Source organism: Myiozetetes cayanensis, unplaced genomic scaffold, assembly GCF_022539395.1.
Source record: "Myiozetetes cayanensis isolate MyiCay16 unplaced genomic scaffold, myiCay2020 scf16, whole genome shotgun sequence".
Lineage (NCBI taxonomy): Eukaryota > Metazoa > Chordata > Aves > Passeriformes > Tyrannidae > Myiozetetes > Myiozetetes cayanensis.
Window position 1 is genome coordinate 8,650,327 of NW_026087270.1, and position 21,969 is coordinate 8,672,295.

General features: G+C 43.1%; 1 protein-coding gene across 2 annotated transcripts in view; it reads left to right on the forward strand.

Annotated features, from left to right (window-relative positions):
- The window catches only part of ZNF423 (zinc finger protein 423), a 228,729-nt gene extending 211,173 nt beyond the window's left edge, over positions 1-17,556 (forward strand). For both annotated transcript variants that reach the window (XM_050311213.1, XM_050311214.1), the window contains one exon: positions 16,911-17,556. In XM_050311213.1, the coding sequence (XP_050167170.1) occupies positions 16,911-16,940 (30 nt within the window). In that variant the 3' untranslated portion in view covers positions 16,941-17,556. The remainder of the gene's footprint in view (positions 1-16,910) is intronic.
- Positions 17,557-21,969: the final 4,413 nt, after the last annotated feature.

The following is a 21,969-nucleotide window of genomic DNA, read 5'->3' on the forward strand; positions in this document are numbered from 1 at the left end:
TTATTTTATGTGAAAAGCTGGCAATTTTCATATATCCATAAACAGGCATGAGCTGCTGCACAGAAATTGCACTCATTATATTAATAATGATTTACCATGAATGTCCTCCAGGGGCTTGATTTGGTCCACATCAAAGTCCTTGGGATTCTTTCCGCTGATTACAGCAGATCAAGCCCTAAGCAGGTTTTCTTTTTTAAGTCTGCTTTTAATGTCAGCTTGATGTTAGATGTGCCTCCTGTAGAGGACTGAAACCTGCCCGGGCGTGGGGGCACTGCAGACACCCCACAGTCTGATGTGACCCGGTGGGGGATGTGAAGAGGCAGCTCTGTACCTGTGCTGGCCTCCCTGGGAGTGGAGCAGTGGGGAGCAACATCTGCAGCTGCTTATGCCAGTGGTCCTTGGGGCCATCTGGGTACAACAGAGTCCCTGAAGCACAGAGGAGACTGAGAGCCTCTTGGCTTGGCTGTGACCCACCTGCACAGAGGTGAGTCTGCAAGGCTGCATCTCAGGGCTCATTTAACCAACAGTGGTCAGAGCACTGAAGAAAGACCTAAGCAATTTTGAGTCTGTACCCAGCTATTCCAAATCTTTTAGGGGTTAATGGCTCCAGCTCCTATTTGAAAAATGGACTTTACCTACTTTCTGGAGGTATAAGAAAGCTTACTTAAATAGAAGTGTGATTGCAACAGTGAAGTATCTCAGGGCTTCTGGGCTCCAGTGTCCATACAGGCAGTGGAGAGAAAGGCAAATCTATGATATCTTGATGAAGTTGTAGAAAATGTTTTTCCCTGAGAGAGTGTGTGGGTGGCAGGACAAATAGGACCTGAAATATGTCTCTTATCTCAAGGCAGTGCTTCCTTTGATGTAACTTTTGCTGTATTTTAGAACTTATATGTGATTTAGATGTCAAACACCAGGAGCTTTTTACTGGAAACATACCCTGAGCTCTTTCAAATTTTCATACAAAGCACACACAAAATAATGTGTAGAATTAATTCTCTGCAAGTAAAATCCTTTTTTTTTTCTTTTAAAACATATTTTTTAGTCTTTGCATTTTGGGTGTTGATGGGCACTTAAGAGTCTGTTATCTATCTTTCCTTCTTTTTTCTTTTCCTCTTTTTTTTTTTTTTAATTTTAAAATGTTAGTCCTCCTTTAAAATCCTGAAAATGACCTAGTCAGTTATCCTAGCAGATTTGGCTAGCGTTTCTTAAAAAAAATGTTGCTATGGTGCTTGGAGTATTGTTAAATTTTAATTATTAGTAGTTACAAAGCTAATAAATTACAAGACTACCAAAATCTATTCCAGCCATATTGCTGGGTTTCATTCAGACGCAGTCAGATAATTATAACTAACAATAATTAAAAATTAAAAGTGCTGTAGGCACATACCCATCATGTTGAGTCTGCCTGCCTGAACGTTTTTTATGGACTGCAAAACCACAAGTTTTATCTCTGATCTGTTGTCACAGTAGGGAAGAGTTTTACCTATTAGGTCTCTGGTTTTCAATACTTGTGTTTAAATTCAGGGGAGCAGGAATAAATGTCTGTTTAAAAAAATTGGAACAGGCTTTCATAAAGACCAAAGCCAAGAAACACCTTTGTAGGCTATGTGGGGCTGTGGCTGGATCTGCAGCAGCTGCACTTGAGATTCCAGGCAGGGGATGCCAGAGGTTTCCTGGGCCTGACATCCACAGAGATTGATGTAAGAGCAAGGGCCGTTCATGCTCATGCACCTCTGTGTGATTTGTCAGCACCTTCTTCCCTAGCACACAGGGAGCTGGTGTTTGCTGAACCTGGGGCCGGGGTGGCTGTTGGAACAGCAACGTCATCCAGACCGGGTGGCCTCTTGGCGTGGCCACGTCTGCTGCAACAGAGAATGGTGCAGAAATCTTGAATTGCCCTGTGCTTGACGTAGAGACAAGGTGCAGCATTTTTTTCATTTTGAAAGATGATTCTGATCAATACATTGCTGCATCTCTGTCCTCTGTGAGGTCTCTTCAGTGAGATGCAGAAAGATCTCTCACCTGAGATGAAGAAATGTCTGGCACTGGAGCAGCATGGCCTATAACTAAAAACCCTCCTTCATTTCTCACAACATTAACGCTGTTCTGTGGCTGGCCCTGGCTGGCAAAGTGTCCACAACCACATGAACATGTGCAGAAAACCCAGCAGCGAGGCAGAGTGGGGGGGAGGAAAGATTTGAGCCAGGTGAAAGGCATCGTTTCAGTCATTAATGCACTTAAGCGCACCCAAGTGTCAACATGTGTGATCAAGTGTAAGGAGGCATGTCGTTCCAATGTGGCAGCGCTGGCACACAGAAGGGGCTTCCTACAGCAGAGATGGCACTTGGATCTGGTGCTCAGGCTGCCCAGCTAAACCCGTCGCTGCCTGTCATCTATGCCCTAGGGCAAGGGTCCAACCAACTTTTGCGTAGGCACCATGCCATCCCAACAGATGGGCAGGAGTGTAAGCCGCCAAGAGACAATGTATATGCATCAATTGTGTTTATTGAAAGCACAATTCCTGGCTGGAAATGTCCAAATGTCTATTTATTTTGAGATAAGATGCCTTTAGTTAATGGATATGGAAACGCAGCTTAGCTTTGAATTAATTACTTTGTATATATATTGCAAAATATAATGCAGACATGCAACTGTAAGATGTGCTGATTATGGGGAGCTCAGGTGAAGGTCTGTCATGACAGAGTCCCTTCTAAAATTGACTCAAAGTGCCAAGGTACTACTTGCCTTTAAGTACCGGAGACCAAATTTTGTAGGTGCTGTACAAATTGCTGGCTCAATACATAGTGATGTGCAAGGAGCCAGCTTTTTACACTGGCAGGTTTTCCTTTGCACACAGATGTCTAAGCTCTCCTCTCTGCTTAATGCTGGACACCACTTTTACTTGTGTGGGTCAGTTAGGGTTATACTTTAATCCAGAGCAAAGACAGACCAGTTTACACATCTCACTGAAAAGAGTTTTCTTCTGTGTGAAAGAGAGAAAAATCGTATAATGTGCTTTTATATTTGACAACATTGTTACCTACCAAAAAGAGTAATTTATAGAAGCATCCAGAGACGAGTCTGTATGCAGATTAAAGGGTGTTCCCTTCCCTTACTTGTTAGCTTTATTCAATTAAGACTTGTTAGTGTTCTTGAAAGATGTGCTTTGAAGATCCTTCTGAATATAAAATTTGGTATTCGTAAGGATCCAGGCATACTATGTGTAAATAAATAAAGCAGGAATGTTGTACTTCCAGACACATTAATGCATTCTCATCCTCTTGGAAGCAAAGCACATGGGTTGTGTTAAACATCCATCCTGACCAAAAGGAGGAAGCACAGGAGAAGAAATGAGAAATGGATTTTCTTTTGGAAAGACCAGATTGCACTCTCTGGTCTGGCAATAACAATTACTAATGACATTTAGAGAGAAATTAAGGATGAGAAATGCAAGTTGGCATTTCAGCAGTGCCAGTCAGTAACATTGCATCAGAGCTCACAGGAGAGATGAGGAAAAGTTTAGGGATGGAAAATTAATTTTGTTATGTCAACAATTAACAAATACCTTTTCTTCATTCTTTACCACACTATCACAAATTATCACTATGATAGTATTTAGCAGTTCCTCAGGTGAATGAAATAGCACTTTGAAATCCTTATTTCTGGAGTCAAAATGTGTGTTTATGTCTTGCTCTGGCTTTTTTTTTTTTTTTTTTGAACAATGACAGAAGGAGATTCAGACTGACCAGGGAGGGAGAACATGAGCTCTTGCATCTGTGGTAGCAGGAAAATTCCGTGGCTTTTCTCTGCAGATCTCTGTTGTTCTTATAAGTATGAATGAGTTAATCTTACCAGCGCTTTTTCTGAGGTTGTTTTTTCCTGTTTTTCAAAGTTGGAAAGGCGAGGGTTGAACAATATACTCAGTACCATGCAGGAAAATTTTGGAGGAGCCAGACGTAAAGGGCTGGAAGCCTCAGACCCTTTATTCAGAAGTCCTTCACATGTTCACAAGGTGAAATCCCTGTCCCCATAGGAGGGTTTCCTGCTGCTCTGTGTAGAGCCTCAGAGCAAAGGGGCTGTAAGCTGTGGGTCTGTGAGCATGGCTGTTGGCACAGCTGGATGTGTGGGAAAAGTGTCCTCTGGGACAGCAGAACCAGCTACCACTGCTTGGCTCTACCCAGCTTGATAGCACATGCCTTTGTAAGCAGGACATAGTCCTTAAAATAGAAACAGAACACTTGTGTAATATGTGGACAAATATTTTTTTCATCTTTTGTTTTCTGTCTGAAAAGTCTTGTCAGAGTTTTTCTTTGGTGGTGGGAGGAGATCTCTAATACAGCCCCTTTGATTTTCTTCTGCTGTGGTAGCTGCCCTGGGACTGAGGTTGGGGTCTGAACACAGATTAGCTCTGTTGCCTCCTGTAAGTGTCGCTAGCATCCAAAGGAACTGACTTCATTTTTCAAAGGAAGAGGGTTGCTGCACTGGAAAGGGCAGAACATAAGCATTATTTAAGGAACATAGTGGAGCTTGATCAGCCTCAGTTTTAAAGAGCTCATCAAGACTGGTGTACAGCATCCTTTTAAAAGTTCAGTCTCTTCATTTGCTTTCTCCTAGAGTAAAATGGGGATGCTTGTCCAGACATAGCAGTATATGCCTGAGTGTTTTCACAAGAAATGTCTAGATCATTAAATATAATGGGTCTCAGCTGCAGTTTTGATCACTGAAGCATGCACACAATTCATCACAGCAAATTAGGTACGTCTTTGTAACTTATCTTTCTGCAATTTGCTGGCACTTTTAGAAAGCTGAAACTTATATAGTATATGCTGCAGAAGCCATTTCAGATAAAATATTCCGTGTTTATTGTTGGAGAACAAGGATTCCCTAATAACAAAAACATGGAGCAGTGTATGTTTCTGCTCCTGCATCTTGCAGAACCAGCAGTAGTACCAGCAGAGATCCCCAGCCACATTCATTATTTATATATTTCAGTGAATTTCTTGTCTGCAGTAAAAGAGATATAAGCTTCAACATCAGACTGTGCCAAATTCTATCCTACAGCCCATTCAGAAACCTGAGGCAGCCGTGGTTCTCAATCATTGCACAGCCCATTTATCTGATTGGAGTTTTGTCCTCTCTGCCTTGCTGAAATGTTGCTTGTTCTTTAAAAGCTGAGTTTGACCTTTGGAAAGAAAATGCATTTGCTATTTTAATTTTAGGGGTTTTTTTAGAGAGAACCTGAACCTGCTTAAATGGAAATTGGCATTCAAAAGCAGCACAGTTATTGAAAAGCATTTACTTTATTACTAGAAGAGAACAGACGCTAGTAGACTCGAAAATTACATTTCAGTGAATTCATCAGTTTCAGTCACTAGTTAGTCTGCGAACAGATGGATATATCTGTAACAGTTAACATGAATTTATACCCTGGATTTTTACATTGGCTTTAAGAGCACTGCTACCTTTGTTGCTGACTAGAAGGGTTTGGAGATGTATTTTATTTTCCTGAAAGAGGACATGGTTGTTTCTAATTGCAGAGATTTCTTACATCATAGAAAGCACCTCAGTTTTCAGAAATGTGAATGATATATAGCTTCTGTGTAAGGAAAATGTTGTAAAAGAATCCCCAGTACAGCTGCTGCAGAAAAAAATAAACATCTTGGCCTAAACCTAGATAAAGCCTCCATGGACTGAGAAAATAATTTTCAATAACCAGATATTTTTAGCTCTTTGTATGAATATAGTAATCACAGTTGCCTGTATTTGCATTTAGGGCCTACCACAGTCTAATTGCTTGTCCCCCCATACCCTCCCCCAAATTTTAAGGCTGCTTGGTTAACCGAGCAATGCATTAAGCACTCCCATCTCCAAAACAGAAAGAAATATTGCCCTAGCCTCTACTATGTGGCATCTTTAGGTTTCAGGGATTTCGTTTAAATCTGAAATTTATGTCCAGGAGAAATAAATTATTAGATTGTAAAAGCAGCTGGGGAGGGAGTAAATATAGTCTCTTTTGTCCTCTATATCATTTCCCCAGGAAGATAATAAATGTGTGGCAAGCGTCTTGTGTTTCCTCGGTCATACAAATGTTGTGTGTGTGTTGTATTTCAGACGTGAAGCCTGAACTCCAGACAGGAAATCCTGGAGTGATACTATACTGCTGTTGCCTACTGCTGTGGTGCTGGTGGAGTCCCCATCACTTTTATTGTTAGAAGGAATTTGAAAAATAATTTTGTGGAGAAATTTGAAAGGCCTTGGGTGCACCTCTGATTTGCAAGGAAGAGATTTAGGGTGTAATCCCAGGGTTTATCTCCTCAGACAGTGAAAGGCAGCAGGTGCAGTGGTTCCAGCCCTGGCTGCTGGAGCAAGCTGAGGACAGGGGTCCTGCCCTGTGACTCCATGCTGAGGGCCAGTTTTTCCAGGGGGATTTTAAAGAGCATAGTAGAGACTCCTGCTAAATCTTCACTTACCTGTTCTCATTCCTTTGTGAGGTCAGATACATGGAGAAGCATGATAAGTGACCAGGAAAAAATGGGGTCTGGGAAGAGCAAAAGGAGGAGGAGCTGTTAGAAAGTCAGTGGTTTGCTTGCCTTTCTGCACCTGGGTGTGTGTACAGGGCTGTCACTGCCTGCACCTCCGTGCTCTTGTCGGGAAGGCTGTTGGTATTCTCAGCCCAGCCTACGCTCAGGGACCTGAAAACAGCCCTGGAAGAGCTTTGCTCCTTGCTCTTTCTGAAGTTGCTTCCAGAGAAGTATATTCAATTACCTACTAAACTTCGTGTGATTGATACCCTGCCATAACATCATATTTTGAGAGTAGTTTTATACCTCCCTTTGACCAGAAGAGAAAGAAGAAGGATACAGCTTGTTTCCAGGTTGTGCCTGTTCTGCATACGTGAAATGAAACAGGGCCAGGTGTGTTTGGTGTAGGGCTGGGTGCACACGTGCAGTGACCCTAACTGTGCAGTAACTGAGTGGACAGATTGTTAATGTTCTCTTTTTCTTGTTTCGTGGTAATGGAATAACGTACGACATGCTAAACTGTCTATCCTCAGTGAGGTGATTGGGCTTTGTTGGAAAAATGTAGATGATGGAGCTAAAACTGTACGTGTCGATGGGATCAGTGCAGAGACAGCTCGTGGCTCCGTGTAAGGTCAGCTGGGGTCCAGCGAGGCTCTGTCACCCCAACTCTGCATGAGCCAGACCAGATTTGGCAGCAGCAGTCCCAAGTTTATCACTCAGCTGTGCTTGAGCTGATTCACTTTGGAGTGTCTCGTGTGTCTTCTGTGCCACACCCTGGGCAGGTGGGACAGACACTCTAAGGTCACCTTAGTCTGCAGAACCAAATTGCCTTGGCTTTGCATTGTGCAGGAGCAGCCCCCACACTGTGCCAGCCCTGGGGGGACACTCCTGCCTGACCACCCAGCCTCCTCATTTGTTTCTGCTGCACAGTTAAACCTGAGTAAATTGCCATGGGCATTGCGGTTTGGCTGTGTCTGGCATATCTGTCATCGGTGTGTTACATTATTGTGTCTTCAAAAGGAGCAGTGAGGTAGTTTAGAACATATTTACTTCTGAAAAATTTGTCCTCCTTTGGGGCCAACACATGCTCTTAGTCTTTGCATGAAATCACAATTGTTTAAAATGTGGCATCTTGCTGTTTAGAAGGCAGATTTTCCAGAGACCAGTGACACTGTTGTAATGGAGTAGCACTGGCGGAAAATCCAAATTTTTAACCCAGTTGTTTCACACAAGTGCAACAGCAATGTTGCCTTGCTGTTTAGTTCTGTGATGTCTTGGAGGAGATGGCTTGTGTTGGTGATATTTTTTCCCTCTTTTCCTTACAAGAACAAATCCTGCATGACTCTTTCACTCTCCTAGCTCCTCTGGGGTTAATTCCTTGAGGCAGTGGGCACTGGGCTGAGCACAGTCCTGTCTGCAGATTTCTGCCGTGCTGGTGGCATCTATACTAATGGGGTATCATGTAAAGCACTTCTGTAACTGTGGCCTTGCTATTTTATAGTAGAGCCACTTGCACTGGAGGATTTTTATTCCCCTTTTGGAGTGAGAACCAGCAATAACAGCCATAGTGTCCAAGGCGACAGGTCACTGACAGCCATTTTGTCAGTCTGAGCAGTTCGTGGGGGCCACGTGACAGGAATATGGTCCTTTACACCAGGAATATCTAACTGGTGCAGGGAAAAAAGCTACAAAAAGTAATCACATGGTGTTCAGTGACCCTTACCATACCAGAGAACAGCAGAGCAAGTTTAGGTTCAACTTTGAATTTCCTGGCTTTTGTTTGGTTATATTCCCACGGAAACGATCACTCAGTGAAGCTTTGTCTGTGCTTTTTGACTTGTGACTGTTAAAGGTATTATGGAAAGCATTTCCTTTTTGCTCTGGGTATTTTTTGAGAAAGGAGAGTGTGAGAGGACATCATCCTAGTCCTATAATAAAGACCCAATCAGGAAATCATTTAGTGTTTAAAGGAGTCACAAATTGTTCCACAATGATTATGCCAGCCCTCACAGAAAGGAACAATTAACTGGCTTCTGCAATGTGTTTTACCTTAGATCAAGGAGGGATTAATGAGGTAAGCTTCAGACAGGCTTCTAAGAAATCAACAATTCATACTTTTGAGAGGAATACTTAAGAAGGATTCCTGGAAAATAGTGTTCCTCTTGCAAATGGTTTTGAAACGTTGCTTCCCTGAGTAGCACCAATAAGTAGATAAAAACAGGTCAGCCCTGGGGCATGCATTGACGTTTTTGGTGTAGCAGATGCAAAGGAGTGTACCTGTGGACAGGAGATGCTTTCTTCAATTAGTGTGTACCTGTGGACAGGAGATGCTTTCTTCAATTAGTGTGGCTTAGATTTGAAAGTGGACTGGAAGTGGGGTGTTTGCATTCTCTAGGACAGCTTTTAGGGAGTTATTTCAGAGCCAGGCAGAGGGCATTTGTGCTGCTGCATGCCAGGTTTGTGACACATCAGTGGAGGCATAGGGGTGGCGGTGATCCTGAGCATCTGTAGGACCAGGTTCCCAGAAAACCATGGACTTACCAAGCCCAGGTTAAAGCACCAAGTGTTGTCGGCAGAGTGGTGTGCTTGGATCCTGCAATCCCTTTTCTGTTCTTGGGATCAGCAAAGGCTTTGGGATCCAGTCAGGGAGGAACAGTGGGGCTGAGGGGGGAGTGAAGGAATTCTAAAAATATTCTGGTTTCTTGCCCTTCTGACAATAGTAATTAAATTTGTCCCTCTCCCTTTATATTTAGGAAGTATAAGTTTTTTCCCTCAGCTTATTTTGATCTTGCTCATGGCATACTGGAGACTACAAGTCACAAGGATGCTGATAAATTTGCATTTCTGAGTGAAATTCTCAGGAGCGTGTGGTCCCTCAGGACAGGTATTATTAGCTCCCTGGTTTCAATGGGTGCCTCAGTGAATCATGGTGTGTTTACAGCTAGTTTCTCTTAACAGAAGACTCTGGTTATCTCTTAATAATGTATTCCTCTGTGGTTTTTATTTCCAAAGTCCTGTGGTAAGGAGATTTTCCCAAAGGCTTCGCTTTGCTTTTGTGCTTCAGCATTTTATCTAGTGTTTTTGGAAAGAAGCATATACTTTTTGGTGAGGCACTTAATCGAATATGAGAGGCTATGCCAGGCTTAGTCTGCACTCGGAGTTCACTTGTAATAGGCTTGCCTTGGTTTATTCTGAGTTTTTAGAGAAGAATAGAAGGAGATGGCAGATCTAGAAGACTGATGATACAGAATTATTAGTCTCAAGTGGAAAGGGGAAAGCATGTTAGGTAAGTTGTCAAAGTCTGATTAGGACTAAACAACCTGAATTAGAAGAGAAATTAAGTTCATAAATCATCTAATAACCCTTAGCTGGTGTGAGAAAAGGCTGGGGCTGGGAAAAAAAAAATAACTCCAAGAAAGGTGTTTGTATAAAAGCGTAATTTTTCAAACCAGAATAACACAGAAATGCCAATCAATATTCATAATATTCAATACATTAAAATGAGGAGAAGCAGTGTAATATAGAGATAAAACAGAGGGAGTGTGTTGCTGGGCGCTGCAGCCCGGCAGCACAACCCCAGTGCAGAACAAAGGCCGGCAGCGGGCGGGGGTGCCTCTGGCTCTGCAGGGGCTCTGCAGACCCACACCCGGGCAACTGCCTTTCAGTGTAGGAACATTCCAGCCACGGGAAGAGATTTATTAATAAAAACCAGTCAGCATTTAGTCACTCAGGTGTGGAATGGCTTTTTTGCCCTGTAAATATTTTACGAGTTCTGAACCTTCTCATTGACTCCAGATGAAGTGCCAGGTCCTGGTCTCTGGAGGAACCAGGCAGGTTTTTTGGGGCAGCATCCCCAGCTGAGAAGGCACTGAGGGGGTCTGCTCACCCTCCCCAGTGAGTACAGAAACTCTGGGAGTGCCAGGGGCAACTCTGTGTCCCAGTACCAGTGAAAGGCGCATTTGGCCCTGGAGTAATCATGTGCAAGCATCAGAGTGACTCAGGAGCAGCTATTTCCATTGAAAACAGGCAACTTTGCTTTTCAGGCGACACCAAACCTCCAGGCATATTTTCTTAGACACTCAAAATGATTTTTATTTTTTTCCTGGTTCAATAACTTGTAAAGGACAGCTTTCTACCTGCATTTGTTGAAGTGCCATCTCAAAGTGTGCTGACACAGGGACTGACTGACACATGGCAAGTTATCAGATGCTCAGAGATGAAGGAAGCAGTAACACAGGCAGCCGTTACCTTTCACAAAGGATATGCCACCTTTCGTTTGCCTCTACCTCCATTTCAAGTGATTCTTCACATAAAGAAGGGACATGTGAACCTGTCTTGCCTGACAATTTTTTTTTTTTTATTGCATACCATGATAACTTGGAGTTCGCTTGTTACAAGCATTTTATGTAGTGGGTAAAGTACCAAGGGAAAGGAAAGAAGTAATACTGTGCTGCCTGAAAAACTACAATCTAAACATACAAATGTCACTGGGTAAGAGTTACCTGAAACAACTGGAAGGGCAATTAACACCTGGTTTTATGGGAAACATTGGTTACCACTATCAGTTTTAATGAAGTGTATTAACTAAATTGTGTTCTGAGTATTCATTCAGCCCTGTTTATGGCACACTCTTGAGTACATTTACTGTTTGTCAGAAGTGCAAACTAGTGAACATATGAGGCTTTAAGACAGGCCATCTGTTAGTCTTAGACCCTTGGATAATTGTCAAATAGTTCTAAAAATAAGCACATACAAACTGCAAGGGGGTGCAAAGGTGATTTTTCTTTAGAGTCTGATAGCAAAGGGAAAGTAGCAAAGAAATTAAAAATAAAAATAAATAGTTTGAATCTGTAAAGCAAGCTTGCTTTCTTTTCTCTCCCTTTCTCTCTTTCTTTTTTTCTTCCCACACTCCTCCCTCTTCAGTGTGCTTTTTTTTTTTTTAATTTAGTTTTTTTCCACTTGGTCTTCTGGGTCATGGCATCCCTTGAATGCCTCTCCAGTTTAGGATTAGAGCACCACCAATTTAAGGCTCACAGCTTTCTGTAGAGAGCATAATCTCCAGTGGCTAAAGCAAGGGTCGCCTTGTGTCCTCTGCCTAAAGTAATCCCTTTATAAAGTCAAGGCATAAAGATTTTCATCTTTATGGATTGCCTTTGGAGGGAAATAGTACCTGTGCACATATGTGTGTGTGCTTATGGGTATATAGTGAGGAATAACAGCTGAGAGATTTTTGGACCAGTTTGAATTCAAAAGATGTAAAACATTGAAAAAAAGAAAGCTGCAGATGGTATTTCGTAAATATTTAGACACTCCAACTTCTGTTTGTAGCAATTTGGAGGTTTTGTTTTGTCTTTTTTTATATATATGTTCAAATGTGAGACTTCAGCCTTTGCTTCAAGTCAACGCCTGACTCTGAGGTTCAGTTTTTGTCTGGCAAGCTGTGCGTGTTGGTAATCAGCGGAGGGATTGATCTCCTTCCCCAGCCCTGCTCCATAAGGGGCAGAGGAGAGAGAATGGGGAACAGGGGGCACAGCCCCAAGACCCTCATCTGTGGGCTTGGAGTCAGACAGTGCCTGAAGCCGGGGTACAAACCTGGGCATGGAGGTGGTGAGAGGCAGAGAGCTACTGCTTGGGCTCTCACCTGGGTTTGGAGGACTCCCCATGCTTCGGGAAAAAATACTGGGATTAATAGGTCACCCAATGGCTAATGACCAGTTAATTTTCATGTCTGCTGTTTGTCACATGAGTCTATTATCTTCATAATTCTTGTTGAAATTATTTAAGGAACAGTTTCTGTTCATTTTCATGGGATTTGGAAGGGGAGACAGAGGCTTTATGGCCTTTCATCAGAGTCCCAGTCTCTGCGTAACACTGCAGAAGGCTTACGAATTTCACCTGAGGGTGGTGGGCATCACCAGCCTTGTTGGGCCATTTCTTAACCTCCGCTTAACATATGGTCTTTGAGGTGTATATGCTCATGCACATAGACAATATACTTGTAAACGGCTGGTACAAAATATCTAAATCCGTAACAGATGCATAATGGCACTATAGACTGGATGTGTTATAGCCCCAAACCATTATCACACCCCTCACAGTTGCATTTTATTTTTTTCACCTGCTCCTGTGTAGTACACCTGTGACTTGTTGGCAGTGAGCGTCGCTGCAGTGTAGGAGACTCCCAGCTTGACTGCCTGGCTTGGAGCTTCGCTCCATCATGTGCTGCTTTTTTGTGTGTGTTTTTTTCTCTCGATCTTTATATAGCTTGTAAGAGTTCTTTGAACTGCTGTAAGTGATCATCTTTCAAGCCTGATGCTTTCCTTCTTGACACAGTGCTCTGAAAATGGAGATTGTCATGCCAGTGTTTTCATAATCATGCATGTAGAAAAACAGAGAAATATTCATTGTGAATGTCCTGCACAAATGGCTTGATCTGCATCCAGAGGGCAGGCAGGGGGTGTCCCCAGGGAAGATCTGGAGAGCAATCAGTATCTACACGGACAATAATCAACCATTCTTCGAAATCTTTTTATTTCCTGCAACGTCCGTCGCCCCATTCTTGGTCACAGACTCTTCCATAAATGGTTCATTTGGGGATTGTGCAGCCAGTAGAAAATTCCACTTAAACACTGTGACAGCCCCAAGGCTTAGGCTAGTTGCATTTTTCCCACTGATGTAGCTATTGGAGTTGCTATCCATTTTGCATGATTATTAAGAGAAGAAAAGAAGAGATTTTCCAACCTTGTCCTATAAATAAGCTGTGACTTACTTGATCTTGACAGGTGACTTAGTGCTGCTGTAGAGTTTTCCAGCTGCAATAATGTCTCAGAATGATGTATTCAGTGGGGTATCAGCTGTGAGCCGTGCGTAAGCCAGGGGGTCTAACAGGAGCTGGGAAGAACCATTTTTACTGTTCAGCTTCCAAATGATGTCCTGCCTCCTGCTGGCCCCCAGACACCTCCGTGTATGGATGGCCTTGTGAGCCGGTGGGCATGTGCGAACACACACGCGAATGTGCCTGGAGAGCCTTCCTTTTTGTGGCTGCTCGGTTTTCCTCTGAAAATCACCATTAAGCTTTCTTTTTTTTTTTTTTAAACTATAACTTCTGGAGTTGAAAAATCATGCCTGAGCTTTTTCCTGCCAGCCCACCCTGCTGCTGGAAAGGTGGGCGAAGTTTCCTTAGGCTACTTGGCTAGAAGCATTCCTGTGGTATCACGTTTCAAAATGCTCCTTCCCTTCTGGCCTTTACATTTTCCTTCTGCTGCTTGGAACAGCCCAGTATAGCATTGGGGTCAAAGCTGTTTCTGCTAAAGCAAAGAGTTTCTCAAGACCAGGATTTACATGTTTTTCAATTGCTCCAAAAGTCTGGTCAGCCAGGGAAATTTTTTGTGTCTATGGGCATACACAGAAGTGCCTAATAAAGGTATTTGGAAAAGCATGGGTCAAATATGCAAAACACACATGTGAGAGGAGATACATAAGCCCTGAACACCTTAGATGCTTTCTGACATCTGCAAAGCACAATTCCAATAAGCTGCAGATGCATGGGGCACAGGTTGCGAGACTTTTTTTTGTAAAGCATGTTTGTATGGTCTCAAATATATTTTAATAGGTGAGAAACCTATACTGGTTGCAGAGGATACGGGTGGGCTTTCGTGGGAGTTTTGAACATACACAGTGGTGGTTGTGCAGCCTTCACCTCGTGCTCACCAGCAGTACTTAGTGTTTATGCACATGGCTTGTGCAGGACTTGCTCAGAAAGGCAGTGGAAGGACATGGTGCACACAGGCTCTCGTGTCCAAAGGCATTGCAGACTTGTAGGGTCCTGTATAAAATGCGGCTCTGCCTAGTAACTACTTGGTCTGGGGACTAGCCAGTCTATTGATTGTCTGTATTGCATGTGTGGGGAATAAATGGTGCATTCCTGAGATACTAAGACAAAATCAAGATTTATGTATGGAAAATGTTTTGGGGTTGTTTTGGTTTGGTTTTTTTTTGAACTCCTAGCCCTGTGGCACAGAGACCGACCCAGCTCTCAATGGCTGAAGCATTTGAGTATAATTTGTTTGTTCTTTGACAAGCTCTGTCCACAAATGCAGTATATGCCTTGTATCAAGAGTGCTTAGAACATGTTACTAGCTGATGTTTGAGGTGGGAGGGCTCACCACAAAAGCTTCATTATCAGATTTAGAGCCACATACCATTCCTTTATTGACCTGCCTGTTGTAATCAATGCAGCAGCCACACAAGTTTGAAATCATGTTCCCTGACTGTAGATCGTGTGTCATGCATCCAGTGCTGATTGTGCATTATCTTTTAAATGACACTGCCTAACTAAGTATGGATTTGTCTACCACGAATAGCCCTTCTTTCAATTTGAAGATGGTAAACCTTTCAGGTTTTTTTATTGATATTCAGGATGACCTAAAAATAGAATTGTAATGAAGTGCACAAGGAATGACCATTGTTAAAATGCCAAGGAGTGTGTCTGAGCACAGAGAGGCCTGTGTATTCTTTCACATTTTCATGCTTCCCCAGTTAGGTTTAGTGGGCAAGCTTCTTGTCAGTGCTGCCATTGTGTGTGCAGGGCTCCATACATCCTCTTCCATGAAGTCATTGTTAGACTTGAAAATAACATCCAGCACTGCAAAGGTCATCCCTTCTTGAGGCCAGGAAAATTTCCATGTATTAAAAGCCACTGGATTTTATGTTTGGTGATGTTAAATTGTCTAAAAGCAAAGGACTTTCAGCTGTCAATTCACATACCGTAACTCGACTTCTGATTTGTGGTTCTGAAACATTTACCATCACAGACTGGGGTGTGCTCAGAGGGCCAGTGCTATGGTAAACAAGTAGTTACTTTGTGATATCACCGGCTGTTGGTATTTCACTTCTCAAGAGCTCCATCCGTGAGTGTGGTGGCTGTGGCTCATCTGCTGCCCCAGTGACCTGGCCGGACCCCAGCCTGGTATCTCCTGCCCAGACCACGCGCAGTTCCTGCGCAGCCCAATTCCTGCCCCAGCACTTTGGCCATCATTTAGGAACTCAGCAGCACTTCTGACACCTGGTGGTCACTTTTTGGGAGTGCACAGTCCAGAAATGCTCCTGCCTGGCAGTGTGGGGTCACGGCCCCACATCGCCAGCCGCCCATTAGCTCTGCACAGGCGGTTTCCATCAGGGAGATGTCATCTCTGGAAAAAGCGAAGGATCGCTCTTTTTTCCTGCTCAGGATGTAGATATGGATAGTGTAGAAGGACCAGATGATTTATGAAAAGTTAAAATATCTTACTTTATTTTAAAGCTTCATCATTGTAAATAAATAATTAGATTCAAAATTCATTTTGTCTTTAAAAACTTACTCTTCAAGCTGGCGGACTTGCTCAGCTCTGTTATTAGGCAGATGGAGAGTAGGAAATTGCCTGGGCTTAAAATAATGCAAATTAATTTTTATATTTGAGGATGCTGGGGACCTAGCTCAAGAAAAGCTTACCATGAAGCACTTCTCTATTTGCTCAAATAATTGGATAATCATACAAATAAACCTGAGCTTATGTGTAGGACTGGGGTTTTAGTCAGAACACAAAATGTAGGTGAATTGGAACTGCTCTAAAAATATGCTTCCGAGGTTGGCTCCACAATTTATTGGCTCCTACACAAAATGGCAAGACAGGTCAGCATCCTCTGAGGTGAGATACTGTGATGACATGAGGCTATTACAAATCCACCAGAAGGAAAAAAGGGAACAAAAGAGACTCTAAACTGCTGAAAGAAATGTGTAGAACAAAGTCAATTCTTTAAAGAGATTTAACTTCTGGGTTACATGTCCAGCCTTTTTTCTTCTGGGAATATTACCCTGGTGCCTGAGCGGGCGGTTCAGCTGTTATTGCCGAAGTATTTCTTGGACTGAGAAGTGTGTGTCACAATCTGGTGTCTCTTGCTGCCAGTACTTGCACCCGGTACTAGTGAGAATAAAAGAGTAAAATGTGGCAAGGGTTCCCCCTGTGATTCAGATTTTTTTTTTTTTTTTAAATTTTTACAGTTAAGGGAATCCCTAAAGGCAGGGTTTTTTTGCCCGTGAAGTATTACCACTTTCTTTATATGTACTGGGGGGTGGAGGGGTGGGGAGAAGAAGCCTACATGGCTGTACTTGGCTTGTAGCATTTTTTTTCTAAGTTCATGCCAGCATTAACAGATCTGTCAGAACAAAGCAAATGTGTCATATTGGCAGCTGTTACTTATGAGTACTTTTTCTTTATTGCATTTTGTTTTGTAATAATTGAGAAGCTTTTATGTTGAGCTCTGCATAAATGGTACTGAGTGGGAGGGTATGGGCATGCTTTCTATTATTCTGCCCCTCATGCATGTCTCCTTTTTTCGTCTTTCCAGAACCACACATTGAGCCAGCACGCACAGTGAGCCACTGGCACTACAGGACACCTCTCTGCAGAAGACTTGACGGTGGCACAGTGGGGAGGACCATTTGAACATTACATCCAATCAAAGTGTCATTTGCAACCCAGATGTAAAACTCTAATGATTTGGCCATGAGGCGCTGCTATTATAAGCAGCTGGAAATGAATATTAATGGAAGAGATTAAAAGTATTCCATGCTCAGTATTTTTTATTGTCCTGCTTCAGCTAGTGTACTTTAGAGCTTCTGCTTCTGACTGAATTTATAGTGTTAGATAAATCTGCTTTGATGCTGTTGCCCTTTGTTGCTTCTTGTATTATATTGATAGTTAAAGATTAGGTGTGATTTTTTTCTTTTTCGTTAACTGCTTTTTAATTGCAATTTTAGGTAACTGTGCATTGTGATGTGATTGCTTGGCTATTGTCTGAATATTTCTTTTTAATTTTTTAATTAAAGACTAATGCTTTGATTGGATTTGCCAGTTCACCGGACAGTGATTAAAACTATGTAATGAATATAATCGGTTTCAGTGCAACTGGATGGTCTGCTTTATAAATGTGACTTAATCTGATTGCAATAACTAGTACAGTTCAATAAAGGGAATACACGAGCTTAGCGTCAGAGGTTGTCTGTCTGTCAGTGCCTGCTGCATCGCCGCTGCTGGCTGGGGTGTCTGAGCCACAGGGATCGCTCCCCCGACGGTGGAGAGCGTTCTGCAGCCCAGGAGGAAGGAAGGCTGGGAGAAACCAACAGCCATGTTCCTGTGTCTGGCATTGTGTTCGCTTCTGCATGCACCTCCCAGGCTCCACGGTAGGTTGAGGTGAGGTAAGAACATCTGCTGTGAAAAGGTTCTTCTAGCTTATGATATTCTTGATTTTTACTCAAGTCAATAAGAAAGGAGGGATCTGACCTATAGCTGCCTTTACCCTCTCTCTGTGCTTCTTTGTTCTGATATATTAAAAAATTTTAAAGAGCTTTCTGAATGATACACAAATGCACAGATCAGGCCTTGCAGACTGTGGTGGGAGACTATATATTTCCACTATGTGGACTTCTAGGCCCCCAAGTATTGTAGCTCTGTGTAGCTGCCATTAGGCAGCCTAACAGAGCCAATTACCGGGCTCTCTTTTACTCTTTTTAAACTTAGCATATGGTTGTGAGGTAAGTTATATCTCCAGTCAGAGAAACTTGTCATTTTAAGGACCATGGACACCTCTGGAAAGTTAGAGAGATGCAGTTCTCATGGTGTCTCCAGCTTCAATGAATCGTAATCATCCTGAAAGATGTTCAGCAGTTGTGACAGCTGAAATGATGTGGTTACCCATTCCCACGATGTACAAGGCTTCACAAGACTGTGGCACAGGAACATACACAGTCAGAGCCTTTCAAAATTGCTGCACTGAACTAGAGCACAACTGGTTGTCATTGGGCCGTGTCTGGGCTTGGAGCGTGTAAGTGGTATTTTGTAGGAAAAATGTTTTCAAGGATGTGTAGTCAATGCCCAAATTAGTTCATATATTGAGCTTATTAACGAGTGCAAGGGCACAGTTTGTTGACACTCTAGATGATGTTTTCAACGTTTAGGTCGCTGGTGGTGCTGATAGTCATGTTGCACACACATGGCTCCTTCGGGACAGTGGGACATCCCACATGTAAGTAAATGCTACTGGGCATAACCAAAGTAGGGTCATCTCTACAGCAGGAAGCACCAGAGCTGTCCTAGCTTGAGAAAACTTACAACTTCTTTAAAAATATTAAGTAATGTCCTATTTGGGACAAATGATTGATGTTCTTTATTCTGCTGAAATAGTATTGCAGAGAGTCAGAATAAGTTTAGGCTCAAAATTTTGGCTTGTGATAAATTTGTGAACCCTAATATAACAAAATTAGGAATTATTTTCCTTAAATCCAAAGAGGGCAGTTCTGTTTGCATCTAGATAATTCTTGGCTCACTGTTTCTGCAACAAAATCATTGTCTTAAAATGATCCATTTCTAGAAAAAAAAGAGTTAACTTTATACTTGATTATTTCTCCATAAGACATGTTTACAGGCTGAAAAATCAGTTAATGAAATCACCGGTTCATTATTTCCATTCATAATGTATGCATGATTCTAACTCAACTGCAAGATTCTAAGATGGGAAATGTGAAAGTGTCTTGCAGTACAGGCTCACAGGCATTCCCTTGCAAGAATAGCTGGGAATGTACATCAGCTGCTGTGACAACAGTTCCTGTGCCATCTTCCCCATGCTAAAAGAGAGGTAGCAGGTTCCCACAATGGAGATATTGAAAAGGAAGGCTCTTTGCCTGACACTGATTTTGGAATGATGCTTGATCACTTCTGGGCAAGCCTTCACAAACAAAAAAGATGTAGGTTTTGGTCGTCAGGAAAAGGTTCTGTGTTAGGAATCCCAAGAGTTGAACTGATGTTTCCACACAACTCTTGAGTGCTGTCTTAGTGCTGTATTGAAGCACATGCCTTTGTCTCATCATCTCCCTGCTGACTAGTTAAAACTAGGTGCATAGTCACTGTGCTGAGATGGGGAACTCCCCACATGGGACTCCTGTTCTGAGCTGCATAATTTCCCCCCCTGTACTGGAAACATGAACATGGGGCCAGGGTGTTGAGGCTGACACTCAGCCTGGCAGTGCAAAACTGGCTGCTGTCTAAGGTGCATCTTTCATCTGTCCTGAACCCTGACTAGACCATGGACAAGGAGGGAGGAAAGGAATAGTTTGGTTTTCTACCCAACATTTAAAAGGTAAGGGATCCCAAAGCATGAGAGTGAGGTCTGTGGTTCTGCTCCATCTTCTTCCTCCCTTCTGGCATATGAGCTTCACTTATGACCAGCCCAAGTCAGGCTGGAGAGGGGCTGGACTATGCCCCCAGGGGCTGGGAAAAATTTGGTCTGTGATCATCCTTTGCTTTGGTATCCTACAGTACTTGGGTAATATTTGAACACTAATGGACAAATGCTGCTTCTTGAAAAATTTTCTTTCCTAAGACAATATGTACAAATGTGCAGGGAATCTGCTCTGTTGTTTTGTGGTATTTTTGAGATTACCAGGCCCATATGAACAATCATCATTACATCACAGCACATGTGATGGCAAGGGATGATGCTGTCTTGATATCTGCTTTCTTAGGGGCCAAAGAAATCCAGTTTGGTTGTAGGGGTGTAAGCTCCTGCAAGGAAGCAGAGGGAGAGCCTCCCACTCTCCTGTTCCTGCCATGGAGCTGCATGTGCAACGTGCTGGACACCTGCAACTCCCAGAGGTGGTCCTTGTCCTATGTCAGGGTGCAGCACTGGTGTCTGACCCTGTTTTCCAAGGCCTGAGCCTCCCCATGCAGGGCTGTGCCAGGCAGGGGGCCGGGGGCAGAGCTGCAGCACAATGTGGGGCCTTTGTCTGGTGCTTCCCAGGCGACAGTTTCCTGTGCCTCTGGTCCCACTGGGGAGCTGGAGCAGAGCAGCCCTGCACTGGTACAAAACACAGCTTTGCTGGCATAGCTGCAATCACACCAGGGAGTGCTTTACCAGGGTAGTATATAGTTCCTGTATCCGTTAAAAGCTCCTAGGGAAAAGAGAGCCTAACTGCAGGTGGAGAAAAGATAATATCACAGCTTCTGGTACACGTCTGAGGTTTCACCCCCTTTTTCTTAGTGGCCAAGAAGTGCTGCTGAAGGCATTTGGAAAACAGTCAGAAACATTGGCTGGGAAGGCAGCTATATTTCAACAGCTACGGTACACTGAAAATGGGCTGGAGAGCCTTTCCATAATCCCCTTGATGTTTCCCTGCCTTTCTCTGTAACTCACAGCTTCTGTGTGGTGGTGGTGCAAAAATGGACTGGCACAGGCTGTTCAAGGTGTGGGCAACACGTATCACTCACAGGTAAGTGCAAACCAGAATTGCTGAAATTCTAGCTGAGGATGGGCTTTAGGCAAAACATCACTTTATGATTTGAGTGGCACTAAAGCCAGTACGGTGTTGGAAACCATGAAAAATCTTAAATGTGTAATGAAATGTGGTACAGGCAGTTTAATATCTTCAGGTTTAGACAAATATTGAAATATGAGTTGATATTAACAATGGATTAATAAAGGACTTGTAGCACTTTTTAGTCTGTTGGCTCTTATGCACTGAATGATCTTTGCATTTAGCTTCGCTGCATACCCACACATGCAAAAAGCATTGAAATACTTAGTCAAGAATTAGCAATCAGTACCAACAGGTGAAGTATGGTCTGTCTAGGCAGCTTTAGATGTTTGTGTTCTATTCAGTGGTTCTGTAGATACTTCTCTGACCTACCATCTTCAGCAAGGGATCACTGCTTTTGGTTAGGTACCTTGGAGTTCTGGAAAAAGCAAGTGTTTAGCCAATTGTCTCCCAAAGAAAGGCACAGAAAATAAGTTTGGGGAGCATTTGAGGGAGTGAGCAACCAATTACTTTTTACTGTAGCATCTTTGAGTGGACTGGGGAAGGTCACCCTACTAAGCAGCAGCTGAGAGGGAATATGAAAGGGAAAAATCAGGGGGCTGAGGAGGGTGTCCCTCTACAAATTTCATGCCCTCCAAGAGGAGTTAATAGAAAATCCAGCCTCTGACGGCCATTTGTGCAGTGAATCTGCTCATTCCATGTCCAAAGTGTACAAGTCACTTTATCCTACTGATGTCTAAGAGTAAGTGGGGGTCTGGTGTGTTTGTCTGGCTTTTCATGTGTGAATCACTCTCTGGTATGAACAATGAAGGCTTTTGCTGTGGTCTGCTTAAACAGTCTTTGTGTTTTGGCCCACACCCTAAAGCAGGGAGCTTTCTGCAATCCCCTCTCCACTACCAGCTTTAGTTAGGTTTGACAGAGGTGCAGAGGGCTGGGGGTGCTGTGTCCCTGCAGAACACTGTCAGCAGTCAACCAGGGCAAGAACAGCGCTCTGCAAGGGCTGTCACGGACGAAAGCGTGTGAGCTCAACACGGGTATGGCCACAGAAACCCAGATGGTGGGAGCTGCAACATCCATTGGGCTTTGGAGCTGGTGGGA